Source organism: Gadus macrocephalus, chromosome 13 (assembly GCF_031168955.1).
Source record: "Gadus macrocephalus chromosome 13, ASM3116895v1".
Taxonomy (NCBI): domain Eukaryota; kingdom Metazoa; phylum Chordata; class Actinopteri; order Gadiformes; family Gadidae; genus Gadus; species Gadus macrocephalus.
This window is the reverse complement of record NC_082394.1, coordinates 18,280,960-18,300,179: the sequence shown is the minus strand read 5'-3', so window position 1 is coordinate 18,300,179 and position 19,220 is coordinate 18,280,960. Positions and strand designations below refer to the sequence as shown.

Below are 19,220 nucleotides of genomic sequence, written 5' to 3'. Positions count from 1 at the left end.
ATGCCATATACGATTATTTGAATGACAGACTTAAGCATGACATCTGTCATGATTAATATACCGGGTTAGCATAACAAACAAAAGGATTGCATCAAAAATGACATGAAAGCATGAATGGTCGGCAGTGTGAATGCTCTGAATTTCACAATTGTGTGATAGTTATAGGTACTATGTGTAAAAATAAGACATTCCTTCTCATTACTGGCCCCTTTGGCCGGTACGTGAACGGCAACCTGTTGGAGCTTGCGCATTCAGAGGACTGGAGTTCGAGCTCCGTAGGTTGAGACAATAACAATAATAAACTAATGTTAGCTTTAGTCATGAATAAACGTTGTAAAAACGTTTATGAAAGAAGAATTCAGCCATTAGACGTCCTTTCTGTCACTTCAAGGACGGTAGTAGGCCTATAATGTTCTCTTAGAAATAAATAAAAATAGAAATAAAATAATAAATAGGCCTAGGCCTACTATATAAATACTGAAATAATATTTCAACCTTTTTTATTACATCATTTGCAGGGACTGAATACATGAATATAGTAAAGCACTTTCAGCATTGGATTCCAAAACCACAATTTTATCATTTACCAAGATCAAATTATCAAAAAGAAACATTATAATTTTGATCCGATCGCAGCGAAATCGTACAGAAGCACTTAAGATCCCAGCTTCAGAACTATTTGTCCTGGATAACAAACAAACTTTCTTCTTCTTTCCCTTTCTTCTTTGACCTTACTGTTTTGCAAGGTCCTGTTGTTATAATTTACAGTGGCTCTCTGCGGTTGTTTGCCATCCCTGTTTGACCTGCATGGTTTGTTTTGGCGTATATTTACTTACTGTCTCCTTCCCATCGGTCTCAACGTTAGCAATTATTATTATGTGGCCGTTGTCTTAACTCCCCTATGATGCCACCTCATCATAGGGAAACATTGTGAAATGAGAGGACCGTGAGGATTCCAGGCAGAGTGCATTAAAGAGCATCATGGTCGCACATTCCAAAGAGTCGCTGTTTGTTTCACTTAACTGCTGCTTAGATCAACTATATGGAATAAACAAATATGGATTTTATAATGACGTTCTGAGAATTATGTTAAACCGGTTTTCTTAACAGATGCACAAAACAAACAGCTCTTTCACTTCACATTTTATCTAAACTTTTGATCTCTGATAATCCACAGTGGAGCGTCTAAATATCTCTTCATCTATTGTGCGATATTTCCACTAATTCACTCTGCGTGTCTGTATCTCGACATCATTGCAAATGAGAGAAACCTAAAAGATGTTAGAGGCTTGAATACAAGTTAGAGGCTTGAATACAAGTTAGAATGATTGAACGAACGAATGACATGCATGGATTGGATGATATAAAACTTAAATATTCAAAGGCATCACTATTTGAGGAATATATTTGACTTTAAGCCTGGTTAATTCGTTGTGGGCTACTTGTTTAAAATTCCACATTACGCATTCACCTTCAGGATTTATCTATTGGTTTGGCTCGAGATATGATGTATTTCATTTATTGTAGCCTTATACGCCTGGTAAAAAAAACATCATATCCTGGCTATGAGAATGGGCTGCGGCCGAAGTCAAAACCCACGGTTCAACGTCATCCAGAGCGCGCAGCTGATCCAGTACTTACGGTAGAGAATTCTTCCACTGCCCCCAACCCCCCAGCTCTCCTCTAGGAAGTCTGCTGCTGGTCAATTAGTTTGGCTTTAGACACTACAGTGAGCACAGATCTTGCAGTCACTAGTACGTACGCGCTTCACCAATGGAAAGTTAAAAATACTCCAGGTCCTACCGCTGTTGTGGGAAACACCTACCGTTGGATTGTTTTGGGAAAAAGGAAAATGGGATTTGAGTTGGACCGGTTTAAAGGGGCGGTGGACCCGGATTTCAAATGCAACCTGTGCAACAAAGTTCTGGAAGACCCGCTCACCACTCCGTGCGGTCACGTCTTCTGCGCCGGCTGCGTTCTTCCCTGGGTCGTCCAGCAGAGCAGCTGCCCCGTGAAGTGTCAGAGAATCTCCACTAAAGAGCTCAACCACGTATTGCCACTGAAGAACTTGATTCTGAAGCTGGACATTAAGTGTGACAACCATGCAAGGGGCTGCGAAAAAGTTGTGAAGCTGCAACATCTGGCTGAGCACACCGAGATGTGCGATTACTCGCCGGCCAAATGCAGGAATAAAGGATGCAACGAGTTCCTCATCCTGAGGGACATGGATGCCCATATGCGTGATACGTGTGATCACAGACCGGTGGGGATATGCGAGAATGGATGTGGATTAATGCTCTCTCATAAAGAGCAGACGCTTAACAACCATTGTTGTTTGCGAGCCCTGAAGGCGTTCAACAGTGCGCTCCACGGGAAAGTCATCAGCCTGGATAAGGAGTTGAAAAAGCAATCGTTAAAGTCCAACACGAGAGAAAAGTCTCTGCTCGCTCAACTTTCCGCGGTTCATACAGAGCTGCAGATGACAGCGTTGAAATATCAGAAGAAATTTACCGAGTACAGTACGAGGATTGAGGCGCTCACCAGGAGCCTCGCTTTCCCATTCAAGGTAAGCGGCCAAAGTTGCAACAAGCGTCTCTTGGCTAGGGGGGTGCGGGGGGGTTGTTTTCCCCCAGTCCACCCACATTTCTGCTGCCATTTGTTTACCTTGAGCTGACTAAATTTTTTTAATTTGTTTTTAATGTTGTAAGCTTCAGTTTATATCGGTTCCACGTGTTATTTTGTTTATGTATTACTTTATGCAATAGTCCTTCATCACACGTGAATTTTTTTTTTTTTTAAAACGGATCCTGCAGTTAAGTTTACAAGCGCTCAAAGAACTTTTGGAGGGGCCAAAAGTTAGTTTCCTCCTTGCTGTGACACGGACGTCAGCTGCGCTCATGGCCAGCTGGCAGTCGGGGGGAGGGGCACATATTTACTGCATTTCTGTACACACACCAGGGTACAGTTCCCAATTTAATAGCTTTGTTAATTAGTGAGATTCATCATTTTGTCCTTAATTTTGAGATGATTTCCCCTTCCCAGTATGGCTACGTTTCGTATCAACTGATATCTTCAAGTATACATTTTGAATTATGTTTTGCTGATTTAAATGCATGACTCCATTACTAATCGATTCTACATAAAATATGTTGAAACTTTTAGATCGGGTGATTGATTTGACCATTAGAGCTGAACATGTTATGATGCGGTTTGCCTATCAAGATATGCAAACCCACACCCTCTGAAAACATAACCTAGCCTTTTTTTTTAAGATTTTGGAGCTTCATGTATTTTTTTTTAATCAAGTAGGCCTATCATTATACATTTACCTTTCTATGATGATACTAACAATAATTCAGATTCAACCCTTGCCTTTATCTGTTGCATTATACTTCAATGCAGTTGCAGTGAATGTAGAATGAGAGATAAAACATGACTTGCAATGTTAAATAGACTTTGGCAACAAAGTAATCCACAGTCTAATGTAAGTGAAAGGATGGTTGGTGAACAAGGAAAAGGAAGGAGATGGTGTGTTTTCTTTGAATGCAGTCAAGCAGCGGACCACTCTGGGGAAAACCGGTGTGCACATGTGACACATAGTACACAGAATGACACAAGTGGAATTAACTGTTGGAGCCAGGCGACATCCAGACTGCCGCTTCCCTCTTTAAAACTCTCCGCCTCGCTTCATGCTTTTACAGCTGATCCCTGCCTAGTGATTTAACAATTGTCCTTCATGGCTACCTATGGGTTCCTATTCCGAGTAATGTCAGCTAGCTCGCCCCCCCCTCCTCACACACACACACACACACACACACACACACACACACACACACACACACACACACACACACACACACACACACACACACACACACACACACACACACACACACACACACAAGCAGTTTAATGAAGAAAACAGAGACCTTGACACTTTCGTGTCCAATTGCAGTTGAAGTGTTTCTGTTTTATTTTCAATATGTGCTCTGTAGTCGTCCTGTTTTTAATGGTTGAGCTCCTGTAGTGGCCAGAGTGAATCCAAAGGAGACAGGGCAACACGAGAATGGTGGTAGGGGAAGTAAGTAACAAAGGAGTGGGTTCTTCATGGATATTCCCTGCTCCGCTAAAACAAACAGAACATGGTTTTCATTTCAGATCAGAGCAGGGGGTAAGAGCATGAACATCAGGCAATAAGAAGAAGTGACTCATGTTTATTTGGTTTAGGTAAATTCTGTTAAACAAAGAGATTAATTCTACCAAGGTATTTTTTATTTCGAACCAACTCCCAGCTGAGATGGAAGGTTCTGGATGCTGACTTATTTTGAATCATGAGACATGAGAAAAGGATCTTCTTCATGCTGACATTTTCTTTTACAAATTGTGGTCTTAATCTGATTACGATAATCATGGCTGCTTTTCAATCCATTTTCTTTCCCAACACATCGAGAGAATTTAAACGCTCAGTCTTGCCACAAAACCCTAATTTATCTCTTGCATGTGGGCTTGCCGTATGATGGGATGGGATTTATGTGTTCATGTGGCTTCTATCATGACAGTAGTAAAAAAATAGATGAACTACTTGCCAATTTTCAATGTCAGCTATCATTACAAAAGGCCACTTTAAATAAACAAATTAAGTGGCAGGCATATTCTAATCGTACACCATGCCTTAATGTGGAAACAACACATTATGACCCATATCATGACCCATTCCAAGGAAATATTCAATATATGTCAACATTAAAACGGAAACATTGTTAATCAAGCATTGAGATTATATATTCGTACCGAGTTGAGTATTTCTATCTCTTCACATCCTATTATCTATACATGTATTTTATTTTTAACCTCAGTTTATATAAAACATTGAATTGACTAGTCTCCATGTAGGTTTCTGAGTTTGCAAAAGCAAAAAACAGCCCAAAATGTTTCCAGTCATTCATCTTCGGGACGCTATAATTAGTCACAGTGTTTTAAAAGCCAAACACAGGGAAGCAGTATAATGGCTGCAAGAGTCGGAAAGTGTGACTGTGGGTGAAGCGAGGTTGTCTCGTCACAGTCTTTCCATCGTCCGGCAGGCTGCCCTGCTCATCTCTCTGTCTGTCTCTGTCTCTGTCTCAGTCTGTTGCCTTAGTCTACAGGTCAGGTTGGTATACCTGTCGCCTCTCTTTGCCTTTCTTCTGTCTCCCTCTCTCTCTGTGGAGTCTTGGCAGCAATTAAACATTTCCCTCTGTAACCACAACATGACCACATAACAAACCTTGTGTCTTTACCCATACTGTTCCAACATCCCCCCCCCCCCCCCCCCCCCCCCGCGTCCCACTGATGATGTTCAGTTCATTTGCACTGGGAAAGGATTAGGGGGGGGGGGGGCATTTTGTGGAGAGTGTTCACAGATGTACCAAAAAAGCTCATTTATTACCCTGCACTCGCTTAATCATATAGGCAGAGAGCGCATTGGGGACCCTTATAAACCACACTCATTTGTTTTGACTGTTAGAGCATGCATTACAAGGCGCCGTTTTTTGTTTGTCTCTTCAAACGCTCCAAAGAATTGCCATTTTAGACTAAGTCATCCGTTTGTTGAATGCCGTAACTAGTACTTTGCGTCACATAATAGCAGTCATCCTAGTCACTTTCAGGCCCTTGTCACATTTCGTACGTAGAACCTATGATCAATGGAAATGCCATCGCGCCGCAATTTCATGCTCTGCTTGCCGTCATGTGGGAACATGTGCTGCCGGTGTTACGGTGTCTTGACAGAGAACAGCTCGTGCTGCTACCCGGCCTGTATGGCACTCTGAAGTGCACTATATAAGACAATAATATCTGGTTTATATTTAGCTTCTACCGTACGTACCCGGCATACCGAAATGGCAGCTTAAATTATGTTCCCCAAAATTACCTGCCACCAACGTCCCCTCAGTAAAAGCTGAGTGCGCTAGTTTGACTTCAGTTCAGTCACATCTCTCCAGTGGAGCAATGGCCGTGTTTATGTGTAATGGCCAATGGGTCGTGAGATGGGGAGGGTTAGGGTTAGTTTTATTATCTTATAAGGTCTTTCTTGGGTCTTATTATCCCTTACCTTGTATCAGGTTCCTTCTCGCTACGTGGGCTTAGCCGGTCACAGTGACGGTCTACGGTTCGATGGTTGGAATCAGCCAGACAGAAATCTGTTTGCCTAGCATCACCCCAATCTTTCACTAAAATGTGGTACACCTTAATCCTGCTGCTTTGTTTGTGAAGAAGACTTTCCTGTAACATTTGATATATTTTTTAATAAGATAACAAGCACTTCATCAATCCCAGACAGAAATATTTTTGTTATGTCCGAGATGTCCCACAAGTCCCGTCCGATGAAAAAACATAAATCTTAAGATGTATTTTCTTTATTGTTGTCGTTGTTCTGTTTTCAAGCACACCTGGACCTCCATTTCCTCCTGTTTATATTTTCCATTCCAGTTGATCATCTACCAAGTAAACAAAACAAACACTATGTCCACAGTGTCTTGTGCATCTCTCCAATAAAGGACCTTGTTCCCATTTCTCTCTGTCCGTTCGCAGGAAGGTGAAACGGATAGCTTGACTGTAGTGCTTCACCGGGAGGGCGGATCTTTGGGTTTCAACATCGTAGGAGGAAGACCCAGTGGGGTGAGTTTTGAAAGCCAGTGAATCTCTCTCCTGGAAGCCACGTCTCGCGGCTGAGCGGCCAAGTGTCGTATGGCAAGCCTGGAATGAATAGCGCATACCTCACGTACCGCAAACTTTCTCCCTTTACTAATGTGGCGCAGAGAGCGGCTCCATGTACAGGCTACTTGGAGAGATAGCCAGCATCTATCAGGGTTTATTGTGTTGGTATTCTGGCTTGCTGGTCTTGGCACCGCACATGAAACGACTATAATTACTTTTATGAGATTGAGATCTGGAATTATGGCTTGGACCACAGTTGTTTTGTCTCTAATTGTCTGGGTTTATGTTTTGATTGAAGGGAACAGGGTCTTTCATCTCGGATCGAGTGTTTCATAACAGCATTTCTATACATTTCACACAACATAATAAATGCTCATAATTGCTGCAACAAACAAGAGGTTGGTTTCTGTTGGGTGTTCAGCACCCAACAGAAACCAAATTCTCACAAAAGTTGACTAATTCTACAGCAGACACACTCACACATCATAAATGTTTGTTGCTAGTTACTTGAAGTAACTTTGCTAGCTGAATTGTTCAACGCATTAAAACATTTTATACCTTGACTGTGGTTAAATAAAGGGATGGTTTAACCCAGTTATAAAGGAAAGGAAGAACTTTTCAAATAATTCAAGTAAAATAATAAGAACAAGAATACATTCAAGAATCAATGTCTAGTAAATTGTGCTCTTAGGAATTTAGGAACCCACAAATCAGGATGTAAACACTGGCCGAGGATGAAAAGGGAGGCAGAGTGTGCTTAATTAGTAGCAGTTTTCCCAACGTTGTTCTCCATTAAAAGTAAGTGGTGTCACACGGTCTCGGCAGGGAGTGCAGCGCTGGTTTCATGTGTTTTTTTTCTACGGCTATGGGCTGTTTGGCTGGTAGCAGGTTTGGTTAAGCTAACCTTAGCTCTGCCGCTGTAGGGTCACGGCCGTGAACCGGCTAAAAACTCCTCCCCGGCGTGTCTGGTCAACATTTAGCCTAGCCGCAGGGCCGGGGTCACCACCCCTCCTGGCCACGAGGGCAGGCCAACATGTCAAACACCCCCCCACCTACACACACGCACACCTCTTGTCACAGTGTCTGGGGAAGAAACGCGTGCTGCTAATGGTGGAGGAACACGGTCAATCAGGAAAGAGATTGGTGACACTGTAGTTGTGTTCCACTCCCAACCAAAAGGTTTAAGGTTTTATCCCCAGCGTCTACAACCTACCAGTAGTGCTGGAATCGTCCGTCAATTAGTTGATTGATTATGGTTACACTTTTGATACATATAAGAGTACATCTATTTGGATGTGCTTTATTAATACATCAAAATAAATAACTTACAAATACATTTATATGAAAATAAGCTTGACTTGCAGCCATAAAGTCATGTGTAAGGGTTTCAATGTGTTTGCGTGTTTGTTGCGCAAGTGCCTCAGATGTATGGGCTATTGTTTTTGTGTGTGAAAAAAACCGGACTACTGCACCGCTCTGACCAAATCTTTCCTCCCCAGGACGAAAGTGACGGCATCTCAAACGAAGGCATTTTTGTGTCCAAGGTCATCGAGCAGGGTCCATCAGATAAGGACGGAGGCCTACAAATCCACGACAGAATATTAGAGGTACGTCAGTTTGGGGGTTCAAATCCTACCAAAATGTGTTTTATTTTTGGAAGGTTACGCAAATCTTCTTCCTCTTTGGGACTGTTTCCTAGTAGTAGTTAGACTCTGGTTAGCATTAGCGAAACCCGAGGCAAGCGAGGCTGCCTGTATGTTTTGTTTTTCTCTAGGAGGCTTTCAGTTTGTTCTCAAGCTCTGTGGATCAGGAACAGCTGCCACATTCAGCAAAAAAGTTGCCACTGAAATCTTAATTTCAAAGTTGATGCTGTGTATGACAAAAATATGAATATGCAGTATTAAGCCACACTCAGTATACACTTTTGCAGTAGTAGAATGGAAAACAGGAGTCTCTTTAACTAAATGATGCTTATATTCAGAAAATCTAAATCTTTTGGCAACTAATGTTATTTCGTTTTTTTCCGTTTGATACTAAATCCATTCTTTACAAAGACCAGTCGCTAGAAGCTCAAAAAATAAAGCTGGTAGCTCTCTTTCTCTCCCCAGGAGGGGGAGAGAAAAAGAGACATCAGAATCAGACTGGATTTCACCAGTCCATTGGCTAGATGGTTGGTGCACTTTGGTTACCTGAGAAGACCAGTTGTGTCGGATTGTTGCTGATAGAGCCATTTGCTCTTTTTCAACTCAAAGAACAGAGAATGTGCCTAGGGTTGATCCTTTTTCTTATTCCTACATTGTCGACGTCAAGCTGTTATTGAGCCATTGTTGAAGCGATGTCACCGAATCCGGCCAAAGAGAGAAGTCAACACGAGCATAAGGAGGACATCAAGTGCTGGGGGACGTACCTCAGGGCCCTATAAAGTGACCTTTTCTTCTGAAGATAAGGGGATTACGACACAAGAAACTGAAACAAAACCAAAAAAGCCCCCCAATAAATCACCCCCACATAGAAATTCTAAAGCAAAGACGCGTCATGGCCCTTGGATATTATTTGTTCAATTTCTTCTACTGAATAGGAAACCAGATATTGAATCAGAGTCTTCACTGCCTTTTTCTGTTGGCTTGGTAGAATTAAAGTTTTAATGTCATGGTTTTCAAACCACAATAAGAAATGTGTGGTTATGGGAAGAGTTGTGCCATTGTTGTGTGGAACTGTGGCTTTTACCACCTTGATGATGGGTGATCGTGTCCATAAGCTTGGCTAATTACTGCAGAGAAATACGAAGGAAGAAGTTGAAACCCAGCAGCCTCAGGCGGATCCAGACGTGAAGTGCTTTTCTAAGGCCCTGTGGGTTGATAACTCAACAACTTGTCATTTTGCCCTACTTAGAAGTCCATGTGGGAAACCAGACCCCAAATCCTAGGTCCACTAAAGTCTGGTTTATTTTCAAACATCTTCAGGGTTTCACATCAGACTACCATGCATTTTAATTTAGGTGGTAGTCAAAATAAACATGTTTCTGTGGGGCGTATATTTTCCCAAGGTTATTAAAAAGGGACAATCTTGCAGGTCCTGTAGGTGCTTTTTTTTTTTTTAAAGATAATACAACTACTTTATTTCTCACTTTTTTTCTCTGTGCATACATCCACAGAATTTAGAATATCTTGCATGTATTCCCCGCCCAAATAATCTAAATATATCTTTATCCCCTGCAGTTATGCAAGGGGGGTATAGACACATTCCCACAATGCTCCAACACATTTACATTTATTTCATTTAGCAGACACTTTTCTCCACACTGAGGCTGAGGCCATTCATGGCACACAATCAGAAATGTGAGTGCTGCACCAAAACCATTTAAACCCCAAATGTAAAGCAAAGCACTGTGTTACAAGGGCTGTGCAGCTGTTCTACACTTACGCCATTCAATGTTCACGCCGGACAGGAAATATCTAGTTCACACTGGGGGGCGAGGGCATCTGCAAACAGAATCATTGTGGAACATGGCACAGACTTCGTCTTCTTCCGTTCAAGTCAAGGGGTGAAATCTCCATTAAGCTGATATGGAGGTAACATGTACACGATGATCCGCGGCTTGTCCCTCAATAACAGGCTCTCGGTAGGGGGAGGGCGGGGGGCGCTGGCGATGGCAGATGGCTGTGCATTAACTGTGCTACCGGCTGCTATGATTCAGTGCATGAATGCCTCCTTGTTCAGCCATAGACATTTCTCTCATAAAAACCACCAGAACTCTGTTTGCTTTTCGCCTGCCCCTCCACAGGCTGCAGAGCTCAGCGCTCCAGGTCCTGGTATTTGCTACCAGGATCGGAGAGAAATTACTATATATTTTTTGCCCTTGAATCAGGGCTGGCAACATCCATTTTCGTCCGAAACAGAGTCGGAATATAAATAAGCCTTTTAAGGAAAGACCTGTTGAAGAGGAAAGTAGTGCGTGTGTGGCCTTAAGATCTGGCCGTCGTTACAGCTCATCTCGTCAAACTATTGACAACAGCAAAAATGTTGCCATCCTTCCACATCGACCGCACACCACCACGACAATGTAGCGTTGAGTAATATTTATCTCTTTCCGTGGAAACCAAACTTTTTTTTTCGCAATTTCCCTTGTATCACTTATCTAAGCGTTTGCGTGGTCTTTAAATGTCTCTGCCTGAACTCCCAGGGTAAAGTCTGCGTTGTTTGCATGGGCCTTGACATGAGCTGAATAGGAAGACGAGCGAGGAGGGGGAGACGCTTCTGACAGCCCTTGTAAATGTTGACTTATAAAACCACTGCAAACATTCTGAGGTCACAGGTTGGGGAGGGGGGGGGGGAAGCTGCAACAACAACAACAACTACTTAAACAGCCTGAAGAGATGCCCGTTCTTATTCTACTGTTGAGAATAAGGGGAGGGGGGGACGTTGTACCAGAAAGTGTGTCCCAGTTTGAATTTAAAGTGCAGCGTTGTTTGTCAGAATGCCCACAGAGCAGTGTTCGAGGGGGCAATGCTAGTGATATGCCTTAAGTTATCCAGTATGCTAACATGAACATTGTTTGGGTAAGCCTTGTTCGGCTCTCCACTGTTTACCTTAGGGCGACTCCGAGAGGATTGTGTTCCTTGGTTAAGGTTTGAAATGAAAAGTGGTCGGGTGCGAGATACGTAGTTAAAAATAAATGTTCTTGTTACAACAAGATGACATTTGGGTTTTCCATCCGTCATGGGTCACAAATCAAGCACTTATTCCGTAATTCTCTCTGCTGCACGTGTGGATTTTTCACCCCTTGATGTGATAAAATGTCCCTCTGCCCCCACACTTTGGCTTCGTTAAATGTTTGAACTTAACATCAGATCTTAACACGCACTGGAATTCCGCATGATTTTCAGGGCACAATTATCAGATAAAGTTTCAATTTAAAAAAGATAAAATTATCTGTTTTTGATTAAAAAGGTGAGAGACAAAACTATATATTTTCTGTGATTATGTTCATAGGATATAAAAGGGTGGAATGTAGTGAAGGACTACCGCAGATCACAAGTGTCTCTTAAATGCCAAACGAGTTGCTCAGAATTCCCCTAATGAGGTTAGGGGTACTCAATGTATTGCACCAGACACCCCTATTGCCTAGATTGCTATTAACATGTTTCTGACAAGCCATGCCAGGTTGTCTTCAAATACAAATGAGTGCGGAATGCATTGACTCAAAGCTGTTAATATATAAGTAATGTATCCCCTTGCATTGTGTCATGCATATTCAAAGCATACCCATTACTTACTTTATCACGTCAGTATCAAACAAGAAATAAATGTGACCTGAACAAAAACCTTTTTCAAATTGAATGCATTTAATCGAAACTGCAAGAGGACGTTTTTGTAGGTCAGCATTTGGACCCGTGTATCAGTTTAGGACACTCAAATTCCTTAGCTCGCTTTAGCATTTAAGAGTTGCGAGGTTACCCACTGTGCGCCACTAAACACGCCATACCTCCAGGCAGTTATTTTAGTATCTACCCCCCCCAGCCCTAGGTCAGAGATGCAGCTTAAAACTGAGCTTAGGTGTCAGACAGAAGCGAGAAGTGAGTAGCACTGAGGGATAGGTCTGCGGCAGACGTGTCGATGAGCCCCTGGTCCCTTATTGATGTCAAAGGCCTGGCATTCCGGCCCACCCACGCCATGATGGCCGAGACGTCAAGACCGTGGAACAAAACAGGACAGTTGGGGCAACTAGCGGGTGTTTTTGTGTTCCTTTTGACGAGAACGACGGAAGAAGAGTGTTTGAAAAATGTATACTATCCATACATCATCTCTAACGGCAATGTGGTTCATTTGATGGTCCGCATTCGATTTGGAATTTGAAATATGTTATGGAATTAATGGGTGGCGCAGCGTTTTGTGTAAAAATAGTATTCAGTGTCCTCTCTCTTAGAAGCCCCTTGAGTTGCAGTATTCGGGCCCGGTGGCATAAACACAATGTCAACACTCCGTCTTACCACAGTCCTCAGCGGGATATGTGCACCATATTCTGCACTTGTGTTTATTTGTGTCCCATGAAGAACCATGAGGGACCTGCTATGGCACTTATTTCCCAAGAGGGATCCCATGTTGTTTGGAATTGGAAAAGGCAAGAACCAGGTCCTTTTGTCTGGAGACTTTATAGGATTTTTGGCCCCTTGTGCAGTCGGGCTCATTGCTTCCCCACACAGGAAGGCTGAGCGCAGCAGCAGCCTTCCTCTGTAAGGCTCCTGGGGCTGGCTTCAGCCAGGACAAATCCACCCTGGGCTGGGTAGAGCCAAGCTTAGCAGAGACATTCCCCTGCCCCGGCACTGTCCAGCTGGGGTAGAAGACGGACATTACATCAATTTCAAGTTTTTTGGTGTGCAATCAGCTTCTAGTGGAAGCTGTTGCAACCCCGTTTTAGAGGGTTGTTTGTAACAAAAGAAGATAAGCAAATCTTTGTCTTCTTCCTCTTCTGGGAAGTGGGAAAAAAGTAGAAATTTTAGTTTTTATTAAAGCATTGGGGTTGTTACAAATCGTGAATGGGATGGGAGGTGAGCTCTATGCCTTTTGTATACACATACACATACACATACACATACACATGCACACACACACACACACCAAAAGCATGCTCCCGCTGACACACGCACCATAACACATACAACATTGGACTTTTCACCCAGTTAACAGTCAACATTCTCAAAGGTGAGCCGACAACTTTTTTGTGTCAGTGGAGCCAGGCAGTCTGGGTGCACTGTAAATATGTTTGCTCTGCTCCAGTGTTCCTCACTATAGGTCGGCTCCACCAGCTCTGTGCTCATTAGAGGGCACCCCCTAGTTAATTTACGGCCCCTAAAAGGTTTTAAGGGGACCTAAATAGACAGGTGCAATTAAAGGCTCATTTTCCCTGCCAATCAAGCAGCGGCCTTGTGTAAATGGATCACCAACAATTGGCTCAGGTTGCTCTGCCAGCTGGTTCCCCCATCAGACCCTAACCTCCCCACCCACGCGCAGACACTGCCCACCGACCTCTAATTAACTACCCTCAATTAAGCCCTAATAGGCTGATTAACAGGGCCCTCGTGGTGCTGTAATGGCCTGTCGTTTCCTCTTAGTGGCCCTGTGAAATGTATCCTGAACGGGCCCCATTAATCACTGCCCTCTTCGGGGTCTCCTTTCTTTTTGCTCGCTTTCTCTCTCTCTCTCTTCCTGTCTTCCTCTCTCTCTGTTTCTCTTGTGTCCTCCTCTCTCTAATCACCAAGTATCATGTCAATCTAAGACTGTCGTGGCAGGTCATTGCCTTTGTAATCAATGTCCATTGCGTGACATCAATCGTTAAACCAAAAGGAAGCCAGTGGTCACTGCCTACCCAATTGATTAAGTGTGGCATCTAAACGATTAAGTGTTGATTGGTGTTGCATTGTATTAAAACACTGGTGGGATTTACCGTTATTACTGGAATATAGACCGCATCATAAGCAACAACAACTTAGAATTGAAGAAAAAAATAGCTGTACAAATTTAAATTTAAAGACCGCAGTAACAAATGCCCAGTATTAAAAGTACATAGAATCTTTTCCGAAGGCCTCACAACCTCTTTTTGACTTAAACTTTATTTAAAGTGTTAAAGCTGCAGCATAACAAATCAATGAATCCGAGAAAAGCCTTTGAAATCCTCTGTTTATATCTAAGGATTGTTGTGTGTTTGGCAGCATATTGTCAAAGGATTACATCCAAGGCTCAATACTGTGACTGTTTACTGTGTGGATGAGAGGCCAATTTTTCTGAGGTTGCATCAGGGCCAGTATTTTTCTTATGTGTTTCACCCTAAACAATGTTGCCTAATAGTGGCTCTACGCCATTATGAAACATTTTAAATAGGTCTTTGGCGACGAAGACATTTCAACACAAGTTTTATTGGAATAACAACTCAAAATGCCAAACTGATATCAGATAGGTGCTGTGTAGAGGAAGTGTGTGTCTTTCAGATCCACTCGTGGTCCAAGTCTGACTCTACGGCAGAGCTTCAATGTTAAGTCAGACAGCCTCCCGTAGCAGAAAGGACAAGACACGTCAGAAGATTAGTTGGTCTTGTTCTGTGTTTACATAATGATTTGTATTGATGGGGCTGCAATGCGCTGCAAGACGTTGGGCAGTGTTGGAAGTCGCAACGCGGATGTATGGCGGTGCTGTTTTGAGTGCTCTATTTGGAAACACGACCCACTTAAGATCCAATGGAGACACACTGCTTTGATCGTAAAACAAAAAAGGTGATTTGTACATTGTGCAAAGTTTCATCACTAATCGCACGCTAGCTCTATTCAAAGAGCCTGTGAATTTATTATTAAAGAAAGATAGGAGTATATAGCCCAATTAGCAGACTGGTATTATTAGTAGGTGACTTGTTCAACCTGTTTGTGCCAGTGGGGGATTACCAGTAAGCAAATATTTGTATTCAGCCAACAAAGATTTTTGTTCAGCCACCTTTTGAATGCAGGCCGCACTTGTGTATGAAGACCAAATTTTTTCTGAAAAGTTTGGATATCGGCCGCAGTCTATATTCGTGTGATTACAGTAATGTCTTTTAATGTATGTGTTATAGAATTGGATTACCTACGTACCCAACCGTGTGTTTAATCCGCTCATGTCAATCAAACCCTCAATTGAAGAATATGAACACTCCCACGGTTCACATGATGAGTTCCTTCCTTCAGGGCAGTTGGTCTGACACAGAAGACGGTCAGGGTTGCCTTTTCTTCCTTTTGTCCCCATTACATTTCCATACATATATACAAATCCCAACAACGCTCCAGACTCTCATCTCCTGCCTGCGCGCCGTCTCTCTGGGGGGCGGCGTGGGCCTGGACGAGCTCCATCGACTTTACTCATTCACGAGAGAGAGAGAGAGAGAGAGAGAGAGAGAGAGAGAGAGAGAGAGAGAGAGAGAGAGAGAGAGAGAGAGAGAGAGAGAGAGAGAGAGAGAGAGAGAGAGAGAGAGAGAGAGAGAGAGAGAGAGAGAGAGAGAGAGAGAGAGAGAGAGAGAGAGAGAGAGAGAGAGAGATCTTAGAACGCGCCCTTTTGGTCTACCGACGGTGTAATTATTAGTTAAAGGCGTAATTGGGAGAATTCCATGGCTCACATGCCATTGTGAGTGTGAATACAGGGTACACGATGACACCTCTACCGGTGAGACCATAATGATGTGCGTGTTGATACAACATGCCCAGGTCAAACCATATGATTGAGGCAACTGTAAATCACACTCTGAGTGGATAAATGGCTTATGCAATGACTAAGAGGAAAATGCTTTGTAAGTGCATCAACTGTCAAACGCAAACTTGACTTAATCCTGGGAGCTCAAAGGATATCATAGTGTAGGACACTTCAGTGGGAGTGTCATTATGAGGATTTTCTGTGCATGTGTGAGAACGAGGTGGAGGCATTTCTATATCTCTCTTCTTTCTAGTTCCCAAAAAGATTCTTTCGGCTTCCAATTTTGAGTTGAAGCGGTGAAGTCTGCAGGATTCCTGTAGGTCGGGAATAGAGAACAACGGCTCGGAGACGGGGCAAACGACTAGCAGGCTCCGGAGAAATCCTGAGGACCACCGGCCAAGAGCAGGGAGCTCTGTGCCAAGGCCAACATCAAGGTGTCAGGAAAGATTTCTCCACTCCGCCTCCCCCCTCACTATGCCAACAGAGGTGCTTTTATTAGAAAGATCCACACCGACTCAAAACAGCTACTCAGAGTAACAACTCACAGACACCCATCCTTGCTCTTGTCCTATTTGCATTTTCAGCCGTCTTTTTCAGGGTTTTCAAACGAGGGCTACTCCACATACTTGATTGATATGTGTTTTAGGTTTAAAGGAGTCCTCCTGAGTGCAATTCTCAAGCAAACTTGAAAGGAAAAATCCCTGCCCGGATCTCCAAAGGATCGAACAACGGGCGAACAGTAATCCTTAGCCGGGTTGAACAATGGTTCATTGTAGATTAATGCTCATAAAACATTAAAATGAAAGTCTCCCCAGCTTTGGATGTTAATACAGTTAGCCTTTCTGTCAGCATAACTCCCCACTGCATCCTCTTTTTTGACATATCCTACGGTTTACAGTATGCAGAGAGGGGGGGGGAGGAGTAGCAAGTACAATAATGAAGATCGTAGAGCGACAAGGTCTTCTCGATGAAGCGTCGGGAGATTCTAGCTGTCTTTGTGCTCACTGAAGAGCACTAATAGTCACGGCCTCAGCACGCCGCAGGGAGCCTAGCAGAACGCCCTCCTCCCCCATGGCTTAGACTGCTGTAGGGAAAAGAGACGCAGACAGAACGGGTGGCCCTGGTAGATTCTGCGGGATTGATAAATAATACAGTAAAAGTTTTTTATAAAAATATTTATTTTGGTTTCATTTTAATCAAAACAATCCCCCTCTCCCTCTTATTCATCCAACAGTTTTTCATTTAGATGCCCTTTCGACCCTTACTCGCATTGTTTGGCACAAGGTCAATGCCATCAGTTTTGTCTGTGCATGACCCGGGTTCAAACCAGATTTCTCCTTTCTTTCCATATATTCTGCCATCATCTAGCACTATTCTGTCAGGGCATGCCCTCTTATAAAAAAATCTAAAAAATCTGGAGTGTGAATATGCAAGGTGCACCTTGAGAGCTGAATGATTATAAAGTGTTAAGTTGAATTGGAAAGCGGAGAGGGTTTAAGGTTCATGCTTAATGTTCATTGCCAACTCTTTCTAAATGTTGTGAATGTACAAATGGAAACAGATGCACTTCAGTCTTCAGTAACCAAGTGACCAAAACAAAACTAACATTAGCCACTTTGACACGACCTGTTCAACGTGGGAATGTTGCAGCGTTATTCTGCCTAGCCTTTTGTAAGAAACGTAAGTACATATACGTACATAATTAAGGGTGCATTGGTGTTAAAACTTAAAGCCGACAGCGGAGGTGGTCGCAAAGCCTGACCGACGTCTGTTTAGAAGGGGTGAACCTGCATACAGCTCCCTGCTTTTCTTCAATTTCCCCTCCAAAGTATAAACTAACCAACAAAAATCGGTCATTTTAACGTTACGCATCAACATGTTGTTCATGATGCACAGAGACTTTGCTTGCGTTTTGAAGAGTGGCGTGAATGTGCCCGGCTAGCAGAACCATCTCAGCAATCAATTTGGCCACCATTATTGTTGCAAAGGCAATGTTGACTATGCGTATGTTGTACTTCAGACAACATGCTGACGCTGTTATGTTACACGTCAGGCATCTGAATCAAGCATGTAGAAGCACACACCGGGGAAGCACTACGCCGACTTACTTTGGTTCGCGGTAAAAAAGCAAAAATGGCATATTGACGGATCGTCATTATGTCAATATTGCGGGATCTCTGTATAAAATGGGCTATTGTCTTCTTTGTAATCCAGTGATGCTAAGTCAGGCAAGAATCTGCTGTTTCACAGCGAGAACATGCTAGCTGTATAGTTTGACTCCATACACAGTTGAAAGTTGAAAAAAAAATAAAAAAAAGGAAGGAAAAACGCTAAGTTGGGTCACGATTGTGAGTGTAAAGTGAGGATTTAAAGATAAAAAACTAACAGTGCCACTTTGACTCAGAACTGCCAATCTTCAACTTTGGACTGAAGTAGTAATGGAGCAATATGCTGTCCAAAAAAAGAAGAAGCATTGTCTTTCACACGGAAATTCCTTGACTCTCTGCCAGAAACACATGTCAGACTGCTCTCAGCTAGCCCTCAACACATGTAGACCTGATCTGTATCTGATGTTCTTTGGGGTTGGTATTTTAATGGTGTGTTGTGTAAACGCTCATACCTCCCTTTCCTATTGCTCAACCTAGAGTACCTCAGGCCACTGCTGGACTCCTGCAGTCTAGACATGTCCAACAAGAACCACGTTTCATAATAGTTCACTGTACCCCTATCGCTCCATTAGTTCTTATTTTGTGCTTGTATTTTAACATCTGGGTTACCGTGTCAGCAATCATATTGCATATTTATATGGACAAACGTGAATGGAATAAACCTTTGGATGGAAAGGAGGGTCATGACAGCCACAGTGTGGACTAAAGCTTGTGTTTTTCTGGTAAGGCAAGAGTCTCTATCCTTCCTGCTAGACACCTTCCCCCAAGCAGCAGTGTTATTGTTATGTTGCACTCTTCATTTACACTAGATATTTGCATTATTTACAGACAGTGTTGTTTTGACCATCCAAAGTGAATAGGTTCTGTCGGTTGAAGCACAATTTGTGGGCATAGGTTTTTAGCCACAACATCCCTTCGCTTATATTAAAAATCCAAGCCTGACTTGGGCTGTTTAAAGATTTGGGTAAACAAAAAAGACAGACCTGCTTTCCCTGGGCCCTGGAAGAAACTGTTTCATATTAAATAAGGTGCCATTTTTCAACCCCCTCATAACCTGAATAACAAATAGGAAGCATTCAGCAGCCACCCTAGCTAGCCTCTACTGCTCTGGGGTCTCAGGTGAGCTACAAGTCAGGGGCCGTGTTGACA

General features: G+C 43.0%; 1 protein-coding gene across 1 annotated transcript in view; it reads left to right on the top strand.

Moving 5' to 3' along the window:
* The first annotated feature begins 1,598 nt into the window (after positions 1–1,598).
* The window catches only part of pdzrn3b (PDZ domain containing RING finger 3b), a 75,447-nt gene continuing 57,825 nt past the window's right edge, over positions 1,599–19,220 (top strand). Inside the window, exons 1-3 of the mRNA XM_060068887.1 lie at positions 1,599–2,566; positions 6,568–6,654; positions 8,193–8,300. Of these exons, the coding sequence (XP_059924870.1) occupies positions 1,853–2,566; positions 6,568–6,654; positions 8,193–8,300 (909 nt within the window). The 5' untranslated portion in view covers positions 1,599–1,852. The remainder of the gene's footprint in view (positions 2,567–6,567; positions 6,655–8,192; positions 8,301–19,220) is intronic.